The sequence below is a fragment of the Ranitomeya imitator genome, chromosome 1 (assembly GCF_032444005.1).
Source record: "Ranitomeya imitator isolate aRanImi1 chromosome 1, aRanImi1.pri, whole genome shotgun sequence".
Lineage (NCBI taxonomy): Eukaryota > Metazoa > Chordata > Amphibia > Anura > Dendrobatidae > Ranitomeya > Ranitomeya imitator.
In genome coordinates, this window is record NC_091282.1 from 617,434,653 (window position 1) to 617,452,689 (window position 18,037).

An 18,037-nucleotide genomic window follows, 5' to 3' on the forward strand; every position below is an offset into this window, starting at 1 on the left:
ATCTCAGAGTCGGACATTAGTAAAGACAAAGGTTCAGGAAGGGTACTTACTAGAGATCGGAAAATCAAATTCCAGGACCTTGGTCCAGCGGCCACATGAGTATTCCATTGCTGCCAGACAGGAGCCTGGCGAATCACCTGCTACCTCTCCCTGACACCTCTGAAGTGCAGGCCTGGTGTAAGATGACCAGTGGAAGCAGGTTGGTAGAAGGCAGTTCGCAGGGCTCCCATCCGGCAGCCAAGTAATACCGACCTGGTCTCTGCAATCTATTTTCTCATCTCTTATTAAAAAGCAAAAGCAATGAACTGGAATATAAGTTGACGTGCATGCAGCGTGTATACGTATGTTCACACTGACCACTGAACACAGAAAAGCCAAGATGAGCAAAATGAGCAGATACCCTGTAGTAAATAGCAATAGTGCATGAAATTAATATAGGGTACTTGGTTAACATAATTTTGATTACAAAAATGTAAAAGCCATCCCACGACGTCACAGTGACTGTTATCGGGAAGGTCCTAACCTCTAGTATTAAAACCTTACCATGTGTCTAATGACGTATATGTGAATACAGGGGCAGACACAGACAGCTTGGGGCCCCTGTGCAGGAAATGCATCTGGGCCCCCCTACTTTTAAGGTGACAAAGCTATAATATATGTGTATGTATATATATATATACACACACATATATATATATACACACACACACACACACACGTATATATTTCATAGTTTTCTTTATTATGTATATTGCTGTCCCTTATTATGCAGTGCCCTCTATATGTACGGCCCCGTCCCTTACATATTGGATTTTATAGAGCCCTGTTTTTTATTACATACTGTCCTGTCTTGTTAGCTGTATAATGCAATGATGGCTGATGAAGCATGGGAAAGCTTCTTTTCTAAAGGAGGAGCTAATGGACTGGTAGTCTGGTCACCGGCTCCTCCAGCAGTAGTTATATCTAACAGAAGAGGGGAATATGTAATAAAAGAGGGCGCTGTGAATAACAAAAATAACCAGAATACACTATGTAAGAGACAGCATTGTACGTAATAGCAGAGGAAGCTATAATAAGGGTGGGCATGATATATAACTAGAAAGGATGGAACGTAATCAGGAACGGTGTTCTACATAACAAAAGAGGAAACTATGTAACTAAGGATGATGTTATACATTATAAGTGAGTACACTATACACTAAGGGATTTTGCTATACATAAGTGAGTACACTATATACTAAGGGACTGTGCTATACATAATAAGTGAGTACACTTGATACTAAGGGACTGTGTTAGACATACAGTCATGGCCAAAAGTATTGACACCCCTGCAATTCTGTCAGATAATACTCATTTTCTTCCTGAAAATGATTGCAAACACAAATTATTTGGTATTATTATCTTTATTTAATTTGTCTTAAATGAAAAAACACAAAAAGAATTGTCCTAAAGCCAAATTGGATATAATTCCACACCAAACATAAAAAAGGGGTGGACAGAAGTATTGGCACTGTTCGAAAAATCATGTGATGCTTCTCTAATTTGTGTAATTAACCCATTTCTGCCATCGGACGTACTATTCCGTCCATGTGGTGTGGGCCCTACTTTCCAAGGATGAAATAGTACGTCCAGCGCGATCAGCCGCGCTCACGGAGGGAGCGCGGCCGATCGCGGCCGGGTGTCAGCTACCTATCGCAGCTGACATCCGGTGCTATGTGCCAGGAGCGGTCACGGACCGCCCCCGGCACATTAACCCCTGTCACACCACGATCAAACATGATCGCGGTGCGCCGGCGGTATAGGGAAGCATCGCGCAGGGAGGGGGCTCCCTGCGTGCTTCCCTGAGCCCCCCGCAGCAACGCGATGTGATCGTGTTGCTGCAAGGGTCTCCTTAGCTCCCTCCCTGTAGCAGGCCCGGATCAAGATGGCCGCGGCATCCGGGTCCTGCAGGGAGGGAGGTGGCTTACCAAGTGCCTGCTCAGAGCAGGCGCTTGGTAAGCCTGCACTGCTCTCAGACAGATCGGTGATCTGAAAGAGTGCTGTGCAAACTGTCAGATCAACGATCTGTGATGTCCCCCCCTGGGACATAGTAAAAATGTAAAAAAAAAAATTTACACATGTGTAAAAAAAAAAAAAAAAATTCCTAAATAAAGAAAAAAATATTATTCCCATAAATACATTTCTTTATCTAAATAAATAAAAAATAAAAGTACACATATTTAGTATCGCTGCATCCGTAATGACCCAACCTATAAAAATGTCCCACTAGTTAACCCCTTCAGTAAACACTGTGAAAAAAAGAGGCAAAAAACAACGCTTTATTATCATACTGACGAACAAAAAGTGGAATAACATGCGATCAAAAAGGCAGATATAAATAACCATGGTACCGCTGAAAGCGTCATCTTGTCCCGCAAAAAACGAGCATCATCAGCAAAAAAATAAAAAAGTTATAGTCCTCAGAATAAAGCGATGCAAAAATAATTATTTTTTCTATAAAATAGTTTTTATTGTATAAAAGGGCCAAAACATAAAAAAAAGATATAAATGAGGTATCCCTGTAATCGTACTGACCCGAAGAATAAAAATGATTCATCAACTTTACCAAACGCGGAACGGTATAAACGCCTCTCCCAAAAGAAATTCATGAATAACTGGTTTTTGGTCATTCTGCCTCACAAAAATCGTAATAAAAAGCGATCAAAAAATGTCACGTGACCGAAAATGTTACCAATAAAAACGTCAACTCGTCCCGCAAAAAACAAGACCTCACATGACTCTGTGGACTCAAATATGGAAAAATTATAGCTCTCAAAATGTGGTAACGCAAAAAATATTTTTTGCAATAAAAAGCGTCTTTCAGTGTGTGACAGCTGCCAATCATAAAAATCCGCTAAAAAACCCGCTATGAAAGTAAATCAAACCCCCCTTCATCACCCCCTTAGTTAGGGAAAAATTAAAAAAATTTATTTATTTCCATTTTCCCATTAGGGTTGGGGCTAGGGTTAAGGCTAGGGTTAAGGCTAGGGTTAGGGGTAGGCTTAGGGCTAGGGTTAGGGCTAGGGTTAGGGTTAAGGCTACAGTTAGGGTTGGGGCTAAAGTTAGGGTTAGGGTTTGGATTACATTTACAGTTGGGAATAGGATTGGGATTAGGGTTAGGGGTGTGTCTGGGTTAGAGGTGTGGTTAGGGTTACCGTTGGGATTAGGGTTAGGGGTGTATTTGGATTAGGGTTTCAGCTATAACTGGGGGGTTTCCACTGTTTAGGCACATCAGGGGCTCTCCAAACGCGACATGGCGTCCGATCTCAATTCCAGCCAATTCTGCGTTGAAAAAGTAAAACAGTGCTCCTTCCCTTCCGATCTCTCCCGTGTGCCCAAACAGGAGTTTACCCCAACATATGGGGTATCAGCGTACTCCGGACAAAATGGACAACAACTTTTGGGGTCCAATTTCTCCTGTTACCCTCGGGAAAATACAAAACTGGGGGCTAAAAAATAATTTTTGTGGGAAAAAAAAAGATTTTTTTATTTTCACGGCTCTGCGTTATAAACTGTAGTGAAACACTTTGGGGTTCAAAGTTCTCACAACACATCTAGATAAGTTCCTTGGGGGGTCTAGTTTCCAATATGGGGTCTTTTGTGGGGAGTTTCTACTGTTTAGGTACATTAGGGGCTCTGCAATGTGACGCCTGCAGACCATTCCATCTAAGTCTGCATTCCAAATGGCGCTCCTTCCCTTCCGAGCCCTCCCATGCGCCCAAACGGTGGTTCCCCCCCCCCCCACATATGGGGTATCACCACACTCAGGACAAATTGGACAACAATGTTTGGGGTCCAATTTCTCCTGTTACCCTCGGAAAAATACAAAACTGGAAGATAAAAAATAATGTTTGTGGGAAAAATTTTTTGTTTTATTTTTACGGCTCTGCATTATAAACTTCTGTAAAGCACTTGGTGGGTTAAAGTGCTCACCACACCTCTAGATAAGTTCCTTAGGGGGGTCTACTTTCCAAAATGGTGTCACTTGTGGGGGGTTTCAATGTTTAGGCACATCAGTGGCTCTCCAAACGCAACATGGCGTCCCATCTCAATTCCAGTCAATTTTGCATTGAAAAGTCAAATGGCGCTCTTTCGCTTCTGAGCTCTGTCATGCGCCCAAACAGTGGTTTACCTCCACATTTGGGGTATCGGCGTACTCAGGACATATTGTACAACAACGTTTGTGGTCCATTTTCTCCTGTTACCCTTGGTAAAATAAAACAAATTGGAGCTGAAGTAAATTTTTTGTGAAAAAAAGTTAAATGTTCATTTTTATTTAAACATTCCAAAAATTCCTGTGAAACACCTGAAGGGTTAATAAACTTCTTGAATGTGGTTTTGGGCACCTTGAGGGGTGCAGTTTTTAGAATGGTGTCACACTTGGGTATTTTCTATCATATAGACCCCTCAAAATGACTTCAAATGAGATGTGGTCCTTTAAAATAAAATGGTGTTGGAAAAATGAAAAATTGCTGGTCAACTTTTAACCCTTATAACTCCCTAACAAAAAAAATGTTGGTTCCAAAATTGTGCTGATGTAAAGTAGAAATGTGGGAAATGTTACTTATTAAGTATTTTGTGTGACATATCTCTGTGATTTAATTGCATAAAAATTCTAAGTTGGAAAATTGCGAAATTTTCTAAATTTTCGCCAAAATTTCTGTTTTTTCACAAATAAACGCAGGTAATAACAAAGAAATTTTACCACTATCATGAAGTACAATATGTCACGAGAAAACAGTGTCAGAATCACCGGGATCCGTTGAAGCGTTCCAGAGTTATAACCTCATAAAGGGACAGTGGTCAGAATTGTAAAAATTGGCCCGGTCCATAACGTGCAAACCACCCTTGGTGTTAAAGGGGTTAACAGCACCTGTAACTTACCTGTGGCACCTAACAGGTGTTGGCAATAACTAAATCACACTTGCAGCCAGTTGACATGGATTAAAGTTGACTCAACCTCTGTCCCGTGTCCTTGTGTGTACCACATTGAGCATGGAGAAAAGATAGAAGACCAAAGAACTGTCTGAGGACTTGAGAAACCAAATTGTGAGGAAGCATGAGCAATCTCAAGGCTACAAGTCTATCTCCAAAGACCTGAATGTTCCTGTGTCTACCGTGCGCAGTGTCATCAAGAAGTTTAAAGCCCATGGCACTGTGGCTAACCTCCCTAGATGTGGACGGAAAAGAAAAATTGACAAGATTTTAACGCAAGATTGTGCGGATGTTGGATAAAGAACCTCGACTAACATCCAAACAAGTTCAAGCTGCCCTGCAGTCTGAGGGTACTACAGTGTCAACCCGTACTATCCGTCGGCATCTGAATGAAAAGGGACTGTATGGTAGAAGACCCAGGAAGACCCCACTTCTTACCCCGAGACATAAAATAGCCAGGCTGAAGTTAGCCAAAACTTACCTGAAAAAGCCTAAAACGTTTTGGAAGAATGTTCTCTGGTCAAATGAGACAAAAGTAGAGCTGTTTGGGCAAAGGCATCAACATAGAGTTTACAGGAGAAAAAAAGAGGCATTCAAAGAAAAGAACACAGTCCCTACAGTCAAACATGGCGGAGGTTCCCTGATGTTTTGGGGTTGCTTTGCTGCCTCTGGCACTGGACTGCTTGACCGTGTGCATGGCATTATGAAGCCTGAAGACTACCAACAAATTTTGCAGCATAATGTAGGGCCCAGTGTGAGAAAGCTGGATCTCCCTCAGAGGTCATGGGTCTTCCAGCAGGACAATGACCCAAAACACACTCCAAAAAGCACTAGAAAATGGTTTGAGAGAAAGCACTGGAGACTTCTAAGGTGACCAGCAATGAGTCCAGACCTGAATCCCATAGATCACCTGTGGAGAGATCTAAAAATGACAGTTTGGAGAAGGCACCCTTCAAATATCAGGGACCTGGAGCAGTTTGCCAAAGAAGAATGGTCTAAAATTCCAGCAGAGCATTGTAAGAAACTCATTGATGGTTACCGGAAGCGGTTGGTCACAGTTATTTTGGCTAAAGGTTGTGCAACCAAGTATTAGGCTGAGGGTGCCAATACTTTTGTCTGGCCCATTTTTGGAGTTTTGTGTGAAATGATCAATGTTTTGCTTTTTGCTTCATTCTCTTTTGTGTTTTTTCATTGAAGACAAATTAAATGAAGATAATACCAAATAATTTGTGTTTGCAATCATTTTCAGAAAGAAACTGATTATTATCTGACAGAATTGCAGGGGTGTCAATACTTTTGGCCATGACTTGTAATAATAGATAATAACGTCTACCTCCACCTCCCCCTGTTCCTAAATCCATTATAAATCCCCCTTCCTCCCATCCCAATCCCCCACACCCCTCATTGTCCTCCCCACATCATTGCCCTCTCCCCCACCCCCATGATTGCCCTTTTCACCACCTCTGTCATTGCTTTCTCCCCACCACCCCATTATTGCCCATTCCACCACCTCCATCATTGCCTCCTCCTCCCCACCACCCCATCATTGTCCTTTCCCCTGCCACCATCATTGCCTTCTCCCCCACCACCCCATCATTACCCATTCCACCACCAGTAACTATTACTGTGCAGAATAAATATAGGTAAACTGACTGAACAGCAATCTAGTCTGAACTGGTGCATAACCAAAAAAGACTTGCATAGCAAATAGATCAATGGCTGCTTTCAACTGTACTAAAGCAAGGAAATGTGCGATACATGAAATATGAATAGCGTAATGGCTTGTGAAATATATGAAAAAACACATGAGATGCTTAGCACAAGATTTGGCCAAAAAATGTGAGCCCATCCACTAAATGTCAAGGTAATCACAGATCGGATGGGTCCTTGACCTGTCTACCTAGTGTGAATACTGCTAATAACATGGTAAAGCATGCATTTATAGGAAGGTCGGAACCAACTGTGTTTGGATGTACGGTAATTAAAATCACAGCATGGTGAAGGGCGGGGAGTTCAAGTGAGAAAAAATAGTACATAGTAAATATAGGTAAAAAGACTTACATAGCAGAATTATTAGGCAACTTAACCCCTTCATGAGCCAGCCTATTTTGACCTTAATGACCTGGCCTTTTTTTACAATTCTGACCAGTGCCCTTTATGAGGTAATAACTGAGGAACGCTTCAATGGATCCTAGTGGTTCTGAGACTGTTTTTTTCGTGACATATTGGGCTTCATGTTAGTGGTAAATTTAGGTTGATAATTTTTGCGTTTATTTGTGGAAAAAATGGAAATTTTCAAATTTTGAATTTTTATTCTGTTAAACCAGAGAGTTATGTGACACAAAATAGTTAATAAATAACATTTCCGACATGTCTACTTTACATCAACACAATATTGGAAACAAAATTTTTTTTTGCTAGGAAGTTATAAGGGTTAAAATTTGACCAGCGATTTCTCATTTTTACAACGAAATTTACAAAACCATTTTTTTTAGGGACCACCTCACATTTGAAGTCAGTTTGAGGGGTCTGTATGGCTGAAAATCCCCAAAGGTGACACCATTCTAAAAACTGCACCCCTCAAGGTACTCAAAACCACATTCAAGAAGTTTATTAACCCTACAGGTACTTCACAGCAGCAGAAGCAACAAGGAAGGAAAAAATAAACATTTAACTTTTTAGTCACAAAAATGATGTTTTAGCAACAATTTTTTTTATTTTCTCAAGGGTAAAAAGAGAAACTGGACCCCAAACGTTATTGTACAATTTGTCCTGAGTATGCCGATACCTCATATGTGGGGGGAACCACTGTCTGGGTGCACGACAGGGCTGTGAAGGGAAGGAGCGCCATTTGACTTTTTCAATGAAAAATTGGCTCCAATCTTTAGCGGACACCATGTCGAGTTTGGAGAGCCCCTGTGTGCCTAAACATTAAAGCTTCCCCACAAGTGACCCCATTTTGGAAACTAGACCCCCCCCCCAATGAGGTTATCTAGATGCATAGTGAGCACTTTGAACCCCAAGGTGCTTCACAAATTGATCCGTAAGAATGAAAAAGTACTATTTTTTTCACAAAAAAATTGTTTTAGCCTCAATTTTTTCATTTTCACATAGGCAATAGGATAAAATGGATCCTAAAATGTGTTGGGAAATTTCTCCTGAGTACACCGATACCTCATATGTGGTCACAAACCACTGTTTGTGCACACGGCAAGGCTCGGAAGGGAAGGAGCGCCATTTGACTTTTGAGTGAAAAATTAGCTCCAATCGTTCGTGGACACCATGTCGCGTTTGGAGAGCCCCTGTGTGCCTAAACATTGGAGCTCCCCCACATGTGACCCATTTTGGAAACTAGACCTCCCATGGATCTAATATAGATGTACGGTGACCACTTTAAACCCCCAAATGCTTCATAGAAGATTATAACGCAGAGTCGTGAAAATAAAAAAATCATTTTTTTTCCTCAAAAATTATTTTTTAACCTGCAATTTTTTATTTTCACAAGAGTAACAGGAGAAACTGGACCCCAAAAGTTGTTGTGCAGTTTGTCCTGAGTACGCTGATGCCCCATATGTAGGGGGGAACCACTGTTTGGGCACACGTCGGGGCTCAGAAGGGAAGTAGTGACTTTTGAAATGCAGACTTTGATGGAATGGTCTGCGGGCGTCAAGTTGCGTTTGCAGAGCCCCTGATGTGCCTAAACAGTAGAAACCCCCCACAAGTGACACTATTTTGGAAACTAGACCCCCCAAGGAACTTATCTAGATATGTGGTGAGCACTTTGAACCCCCAAGTGCTTCACAGACGTTTACAACGCAGAGCCATGAAAATAAAAAAATATTTTTCTTTCCTCAAAAATTGTTTTAGCAAGCAATTTTTTATTTTCACAAGGGTAACAAAAGAAATTTGACCCCAATAATTGTTGCCCAGTTTGTCCTGAGTACACTGATGCCCCATATGTGGGGTTAAACCATTGTTTGGGCACACGTCGGTGCTCGGAAGGGAAGTAGTGACTTTTGAAATGCAGACTTTGATGGAATGGTCTGCGGGCGTCACGTTGCATTTGCAGAGCCCCTGATGTACCTAAACAGTAGAAACCCCACACAAGTGACCCCATTTTGGAAACTAGACCCCCCCAAGGAACTTATCTAGATGTGTGGTGAGCACTTTCAACCCCCAAGTGCTTCACAGAAGTTTTTAACGCAGAGCCGTGAAAATAAAAAATAATTTTTCTTTCCTCAAAAATTGTTTTAGCAAGCAATTTTTTTTCGCAAGGGTAACAGGAGAAATTGGACCCCTAGAATTGTTGCCCAGTTTGTCGTGAGTACGCTGGTACCCCATATGTGGGGGTAAACCACTGTTTGGGTGCACGTCAGGGCTCGGGAGGGAGTACCATTTGACTTTTTGAACGCAAGATTGGCTGGAATCAACGGTGGCGCCATGTTGCGTTTGGAGATTCCTGATGTGCCTAAACAGTGGAAACCCCTCAATTCTAACTCCAACACTAACCCCAACACACACCTAACCCTAATCCCAACTCTAGCCATAACCCTAACCCCAACACACCCCTAACCACAACCCCTAACCCCACCTCACCCCTAACCCTAATCCTAACCCTAATCCCAACCCTAACTCTAATCCCAACCCTAACCACAACCCTAACCCCAACGCACCCCTAACGATAACCCTAACCGCAATCCTAATCTTAATCCTAATTCCAACCCTAACCCTAATTCCAACACTAACCCTAATACCAACCCTAACTCTAATTCCAACCCTAACCCTAAGGCTATGTGCCCACGTTTCGAATTTGTGTGAGATTTTTCTGCACCATTTTTGAAAAACCTGCAGGTAAAAGGCACTGCGTTTTACCTGCAGATTTACCGTGGATTTCCAGTGTTTTTTCTGCGGATTTCACCTCCCCATTCCTATTGAGGAACAGGTGTAAAACGCTGCGGAATCCGCACAAAGAATTGACATGCTGCTGAAAATACATCACAGCGTTCCCGCACGATATGTTCAGCACCATGGGCACAGCGGATTTGGTTTTCTATAGTTTTACTTGGTGTTGTAAACCTGATGGAAAACTGCTACGAATCTGCAGCGGCCAATCCGAAATTCAGCTGCATGAGAGCCTGAACAAACACTGATCACTGGAACGTACATATAGGGTACGTGTCCATGATGAGGAACTGCTGCGTGTTTGAAGCTGCGTATTTTTGCAGTATCAAACCCGAAGTGGCCAGCTGCGATAGCAGTCTCTGCAAAATAAATTTCACCAATACAATGTATTGGATGCCGTGAATCCGTATGGCTCAGTGATCACAGAGGAGTCACCTGTGTTCATTAGACAGCAGCAAATCTACACTGTGCTGTGCGCTGCTAATTCTGAATTGTGGGCATCGGCCTTAGACTATTTGGTGTATGGAGAATATGCATCTTAGTAAGCAAAAATGTACTGAATAGTTTAATGGTTTGCAGTTCCCCTTCTTGTGTTTAGTTTCTTGTTCTTTCATTAACCTTCTGACCATAGACATGGTTATCAAGAACATTCTGATCAAGTGTGTTCAGACATTTATGAAGGTTTTCTGTAACAAATTTTTTGTGAAAAAAAGTCCTTTTTTTGATACTCTTAACCCTTTTACCCCCAAGGGTGGATTGCACGTTAATGACCGAGCCAATTTTTACAATTCTGACCACTGTCCCTTTATGAGGTTATAACTCTGGAACGCTTTAACGGATCCCGGTGATTCTGACACTGTTTTCTCGTGACATATTGTACTTCATGTTAGTGGTAAAAATTTCTTTGATATTACCTGCGTTTATTTGTGAAAAAAATGGAAATTTGGCGCAAATTTTGAAAATTTCGCAATTTTCCAACTTAGAATTTTTATGAAATTAAATCACAGAGCTATGTCACACAAAGTACTTAATAAGTAACATATCCCACATGTCTACTTTACATCAGCACAATTTTGGAACCAAAATTGTTTTTTGGTTAGGGAGTTATAAGGGTTAAAAGTTGACCAGCAATTTTTCATTTTTACAACACCATTTTTTTTAGGGACCACATCTCATTTGAAGTCATTTTGAGGGGTCTATATGATAGAAAATAACCAAGTGTGACACCATTCTAAAAACTGCACCCCTCAAGGTGCTCTCAACCACATTCAAGAAGTTTATTAACCCTTCAGGTGTTTCACAGGAATTTTTGGAATGTTTAAATAAAAATGAACATTTAACTTTTTTTCACAAAAAATTTACTTCAGCTACAATTTTTTATTTTACCAAGAGTAACAGGAGAAAATGGACCACAAAAGTTGTTGTACAATTTGTCCTGAGTATGCCAATGCCCCATATGTGGGGGTAAACCACTGTTTGGGCGCATGGCAGAGCTCGGAAGGGAAGGAGCGCTATTTGACTTTTCATTCCAAAATTGACTGGAATTGAGATGGGACACCATGTTGCGTTTGGAGAGCCCCTGATGTGCCTAAACATTGAAACCCCCCACAAGTGACACCATTTTGGAAAGTAGACCCCCTAAGGAGCTTATCTAGATGTGTGGTGACCACTTTGACCCACCAAGGGCTTCACAGAAGTTTATAATGCAGAGCCGTAAAAATAAAAAATCTTTTTTTTTTCACACAAATGATTTTTCGCCCCAAATTTTTTATTTTCTCAAAGGTAAGAGATGATATTGGACCTCAAAAGTTGTTGAGCAATTTGTCCTGAGTACGCCGATACCCCATATGTGGGGGTAAACCACTGTTTGGGCGCATGGCAGAGTTCGGAAGGGAAGGAGCGCCGTTTGACACTTCAATGCAAAATTGACAGGAATTGAGATGGGATGCAATGTTGCGTTTGGAGAGCCACTGATGTGCCTAAACATTGAAACCCCCCACAAGTGACACCATTATGGAAAGTAGACCCCCTAAGGATCCTATCTAGATATGTTGTGAGAGCTTTGAACCCCCAAGTGTTTCACTACAGTTTATAACGCAGAGCCGTGAAAATTCTTTTTTTTCCCCACAAAAATTATTTTTTAGCCCCCAGTTTTGTATTTTCCCAAGGGTAACAGGAGAAATTGGACCCAAAAGTTGTTGTCCAATTTGTCCTGAGTACGCTGATACCCGATATGTGGGGGGGGAAACCACCGTTTGAGCGCATGGCAGAGCTTGGAAGGGAAGTAGCGTCATTTGGAATGCAGACTTGGATGGATTGGACTCTGCAGGCGTCACATTGCTTTTGCAGAGCCCCTAATGTACCTAAACAGTAGAAACCCCCCACAAGTGACCCCGTATTGGAAACTAGACCCCCCCAAGGAACTTATCTAGATGTGTTGTGAGAACTTTGAACCCCCAAGTGTTTCACTACAGTTTATAATGCAGAGCCGTGAAAATAAAAAAATCTTTTTTCCACAAAAATTATTTTTTATCCCCTAGTTTTGTATTTTCCCAGGGGTAACAGGAGAAATTGGACCCCAAAAGTTGTTGTCCAATGTGTCCTGAGTACGTTGATACCCCATATGTTGGCATAAACCCCTGTTTGGGCACACGAGAGAGCTCGGAAGGGAAGGAGTACTGTTTTACTTTTTCAACGCAGAATTGGCTGGAATTGAGATCGGACGCCATGTCGCGTTTGGAGAGCCCCTGATGTGCCTAAACAGTGGAAACCCCCCAATTCTTACTGAAACCCTAATCCAAACACACCCCTAACCCTAATCCCAACGGTAACCCTAACCACACTCCTAACCCTGACACACCCCTAACCCTAATCCCAACTCTATTCCCAACCGTAAATGTAATCCAAACCCTAACCCTAACTTTAGCCTTAAACCTAGCCCCAACCCTAACTCTAGCCCCAACCCTAACTCTAGCCCCAACCCTAACCCTAGCCCTAACCCTAATGGGAAAATGGAAATAAAAACATTTTTTTTATTTTTAAATTTTTCCCTAACTAAGGGGGTGAGGAAGGGGGGTTTGATTTACTTTTATAGCGGGTTTTTAGCGGATTTTTATGATTGGCAGCCATCACACACTGAAAGACGCATTTTATTGCAAAAAATATTTTTTGCGTTACCACATTTTGAGAGCTATAATTTTTCCATATTTTGGTCCACAGAGTCATGTGAGGTTTTGTTTTTTGTGGGACAAGTTGACGTTTTTATTGGTAACATTTTCGGGCATGTGACTTTTTTGATTGCTTTTTATTGCGATTTTTGTGAGGCAGAATGACCAAAAACCAGCTATTCATGAATTTCTTTTGGGGGAGGCGTTTATACCGTTTCGCGTTTGGTAAAATTGATGAAGCAGTTTTATTCTTCGGGTCAGTACGTTTACAGCGATACCTCACTTATATCTTTTTTTTTATGTTTTGGCGCTTTTATATGATAAAAACTATTTTATAGAAAAAATAATTATTTTTGCATCGCTTTATTCTGAGGACTATAACTTTTTTTATTTTTTCTTTGATGACGCTGTATGGCGGCTCGTTTTTTGCGGGACAAGATGGCGTTTTCAGTGGTTCAATGGTTTTTATATCCATCTTTTTGATCGCGTGTTATTCTACTTTTTGTTTGGCGGTATGATAATAAAGCGTTTTTTGCCTCGTTTTTTTTTTTTGAACGGTGTTCACTCAAGGGGTTAACTAGTAGGACAGTTTTATAGGTTGGGTCGTGATGGACGCGGCGATACTAAATATGTGTACTTTTATTGTTTTTTTTTTATTTAGATAAAGAAATGTATTTATAGGAACAATATTTTTTTATTTTTTACACGTTTATATATTTTTTTTACACTATAACATTGCCCCAGGGGGGGCATCATGTTATAGTGTAAAATCGCTGATCTGACACTTTGCTGACGTGCACTCCTGCAGGCTTACCAGCGCTTGCTCTAAGCAGGCGCTGTTAAGCCACCTCCCTGCAGGACCCAGATGTTTGATCGCAGTGTGTCGGGGGTTAAAGTGTCGGGGGCGGTCCGTGACCACTCCTGCCACATAGTGCGATAGTCAGCTGACACCCAGCTGCGATATGACGTACTATCCCGTCGGTGGTCGTACGGGCCCACCCCACCTCGACGGGATAGTACATCTAATGTCAGAAAGGGGTTAATAAACATAATGTGATTTATATTCCTGCATTCACAATGAGCACCTATGGACAGAAGTGTCTATTTTGACAATAGGGAAAAGAGGACCCATAACCAAGTCAAAACTAACAAGTATTTTTCTCTTATTTTATTCCCACATCTCCCCTGAGTATTCAGTTACTTGTGGTTTTATAATCTGGGATATGGTCCCAGAGATATGGGCCTTCTAGTTTAGTGCTTGTTTTTCTGTTCATAACTAAGGGGGCTGTGCTCACAGGCTGTTAATGCAGTCTAAAGACACCCCCCCGAGGAATCATGTGAGCCATGAAATCGGAAGAAATAAAGGAAACAAAAACTTGCCTATTTTGACCTGGAGACAGGTCCCTCTATTCCTTATTGTCCTCCTGCAATCATTAGTTATAAGTGGCCATTGGAGATCCAGAGGCCTCACATGGAGCACAAGTTTGGTTACAGCAATCTCTGATGAAGAGCCTGAAATTCCCACAGTTGACCCTTTTTAGCATAATATAGCAAGACCATGATTTGGCTATTATGCAAATTTGTGATAAATATTAATTTATTATTTTAATAATGTTTGTTATTTAATAAATGAAGTAAAAAAAATAAAACACTCATTTATCTTGTCTCTTTGCAAGAATGAAAGCAAGTTGATGTTTTAGGTTAATTCTTTGTTTTTTGTGTTCTTTGTTTTTACAATTTTCCAAACTTTATACATTTTTGATAGTTTATTATAGTGCTATGTTTGTAAATGTTTTTCTAGGCTGTTAATATCAGCCCACAGCTATCTGTTTAGCCTTTGCTGGTTAGTATATATAGGGGGGACCCCCTATAATAACCAGTAAAGGCTAAGCAAACAGCTGTGAACCGATATTAATAGCCTGGGAACCTGTATGGCTATTGGCCCCTTCCCAGAATATTAACATCCTCTCATTTGGTTATGAAAATTAAGGGGGACCTCATTTTTTGTATTTATTTGAAAAATAAATACAAGTATGGAAATATAAGCCCTCAAATCACTGATTATAAATCGCATTGACATATTTCTATTGATCTATCTTACTGCTATTTATCGCTTTGAACGTCTTTAGCCCTTTAATTTCTGTGCTGCATTTCAATCCATAAGTAGGACACGGACAGCACATGGGCCATGGATCTCACCAGAACAGTTTTTTTTCCAGTACAGGAATCACCTATGCATAGGCAGCATCAATAGTAAAAAGTTGGTCCGGGATGGGGGAGACACTGGCACTGACTGGAGGAGAGTAGGGAGGGGCCAATTCGCGGCCGGACTAAGCCTGTCGCTTGATTGGTCAGCCAATCAGCGATGCAGGATTTCTGTTACAGACAGACAGACGGAAGTACCCCTTAGACGATTATATAGATAGATTGATAGAGCAGACGATTCTTAAACTTTTATATATTTTTTTATTTGCTATGTAGCAGATATGCTCACTTGCAATGAGCGCCGACTGTTGGGCAGCGCTCATAGCTATCCGGCTATGACAACGATAAAGGTCTCCTGCTGACCCCGGGTTGTATTGCCAACCCATCGACGACCCGCGGTCATGTGTCACGGGCGCTGATGGGAGGAGGTAATGATGCGCTACCTGCGCGTGCATGTTAAATGCTGCTGTCCGAGTTTGACAGCGGGAATTAACATGTTAACAGCCACGGGTAGATCGCGATTCTACCCACGGGGTTAGGGGCACATGTCAGCTGATCAGATCAGATGTCATGTGCTAGAAAAGGTGCTGGTTTACCGCCGGAGCCCGTACCAAATCTGGGGAGACGTCCAATGACGGACTCTGCCCGTCATTGGACGTTAAGGGGTTAAAGGCAATTTGACACTGTGTTTTTCCTATATAATCTGAGAGCAGCATGATGTAGAGAGTGAAGCCCTGATTGCAGCGATGTGTCACTTACTAGGCTGCTTGTGATCGTTTTGATAAAATCACTATTTCCTCTACTGCAGATCTAGCAGACCTCAGAATGCTGAGTTGTGTATAACCCCGCCCACACCACTAATTGGCTACTTATCAATGGTGGGGGCATGGTTGGACTAGTAGGCACCAGACACTTAGTTCTGCAGTGATAATCTCCTGCTGATACAACACTTATTGTATTGAAGCCGCAGCAAGCATCCTAGTAAGTGACACATGTCTGGAATCAGGGTCTCTGCCCGTACATCATGCTGTTGTCTGATTGCCTAGCAAAAACCTGCTGACAAATTCATTATAAAGAAAGAACTTTACCCACAGTTTGTGAAATGTATTTTTTTTGTTAATAATATGTCTGATGAAAACACAGGTTATGGTTAGACTTGGGGAGATGTATCAACATGTTGGAGATTTAATGTTGGCAGAAATATTCCTTCTTCTCTGAACATACCCTAATATAGGCTTTTTTTTTTCTTTATGTATTTACATAAATTGTGCAATTATGTAAGAGATACTTTGCCCCTGTTATTATACCTGTGATTATAATAAAGATTTATGTTTCCATTTGTAGATTGGGTGGGACTATATCAGCGTATAAGATTGTGCCAGACGAGATAGAAGATATTAAGGTATTGTATTACGTTATTAATCCTCTTAATGAAACTGAACTGATGAATGTTTATTAGAAAGTCGTCATATTCTCCTACCTTGTTGCCACAGAAGTTTTAAATCATCTTTATTAGTTTTTTTATATTCTGCTTTAATTTGTGCACTGATATGATGTTCGGGGTATTACAAGCAAGCAATCATGCTCTGTAGGGTCAGATCCACTCCACCCCCGAGAAGCAATAGCAGATTTCACCAAAATATATTATACAAATAGAAAAAATGTCTATGGAAAACACAGCCAGCAAAAATGTACAAGCCCTGTTGTGCACGTTACCTGCTTTTTAGCCACCACTATTCCCGCATACTAGGAATAGTATTTTTGTGAATAACCACAAATCGGAACAGACCTCACAACTCCCCAGTAGTCAAAGCATTCCTTCCTACTCCCTTTGTTGGCACTGTACTCACTCATTTCCCCTGCAGAAAAAAAAATTCTAATTTATTTTCCCCATTTATTTATATACAGTGTATATACGCAGTGGGGAAAATAAGTATTTGACATACTGCCGAATTTGCAAGTTTTCCCACCTACAAAGAATGGAGAGGTCTGTAATTGTTATCGTAGGTACACTTCACCTGTGAGAGACAGAATCTAAACATAGAAACCAGAAAATCACATTGTATGATTTTTACATAATTGATTTTCGTTTTATTGCATGAAATAAGTACTTTATACAATAGAAAAACAGAACTTAATATTTGGTGCAGAAACCTTTGTTTGCAATCACAGAGGTCAGACGTTTCCTGTAGTTCTTGACCAAGTTTGCACACACTGCAGCAGGGATTTTGACCCACTCCTCCATACAGATCTTCTCCAGATCTTTCTAGTTTCGGGGCTGTCACTGGGCAACATTGAGTTTCTGCTCCCTCCAAAGATTTTCTATTGGGTTCAGGTCTGGAGACGGGCTAGGCCACTCCACGACCTTGGAATGCTTCTTACAGAGGCACTCCTACATTACCCTGGTTGTGTGTTTTGGATCATTGTGTAGCGCCAGCATCCCTGCATGCGGCCCCTCTCCCCAGGCTGGAACGTCGAATCACTCACTGCCGCAGACCCCATCTTGCACCTTCTGCTTGGGGTCTGCGCACTTCGTGCAGATCCTCGGGCACTGTGCTTAGGGCACGTGCACTCCCCTCCTTCTTAACCCCTTACCGGCATCGGACGTACTATACCGTCCGATGCCGGCTCCCCTGCTTTGATGCAGGGCTCCGCGGTGAGCCCGCACCAAAGCCGGGACATGTCAGCTGTTTTGAACAGCTGACATGTGCCCGTAATAGGCGCGGGCAGAATCGCGATCTGCCCGCACCTATTAACTAGTTAAATGCCGCTGTCAAACGCAGACAGCA

At 41.6% G+C, this 18,037-nt stretch overlaps 1 protein-coding gene across 40 annotated transcripts in view; it reads left to right on the plus strand.

Moving 5' to 3' along the window:
* Positions 1-18,037, plus strand: part of GPHN (gephyrin) — a 490,719-nt gene that overhangs the window by 155,691 nt on the left and 316,991 nt on the right. For all 40 annotated transcript variants that reach the window (XM_069726492.1, XM_069726580.1, XM_069726522.1 and 37 more), the window contains exon 3: positions 16,593-16,650. In XM_069726492.1, the coding sequence (XP_069582593.1) occupies positions 16,593-16,650 (58 nt within the window). The remainder of the gene's footprint in view (positions 1-16,592; positions 16,651-18,037) is intronic.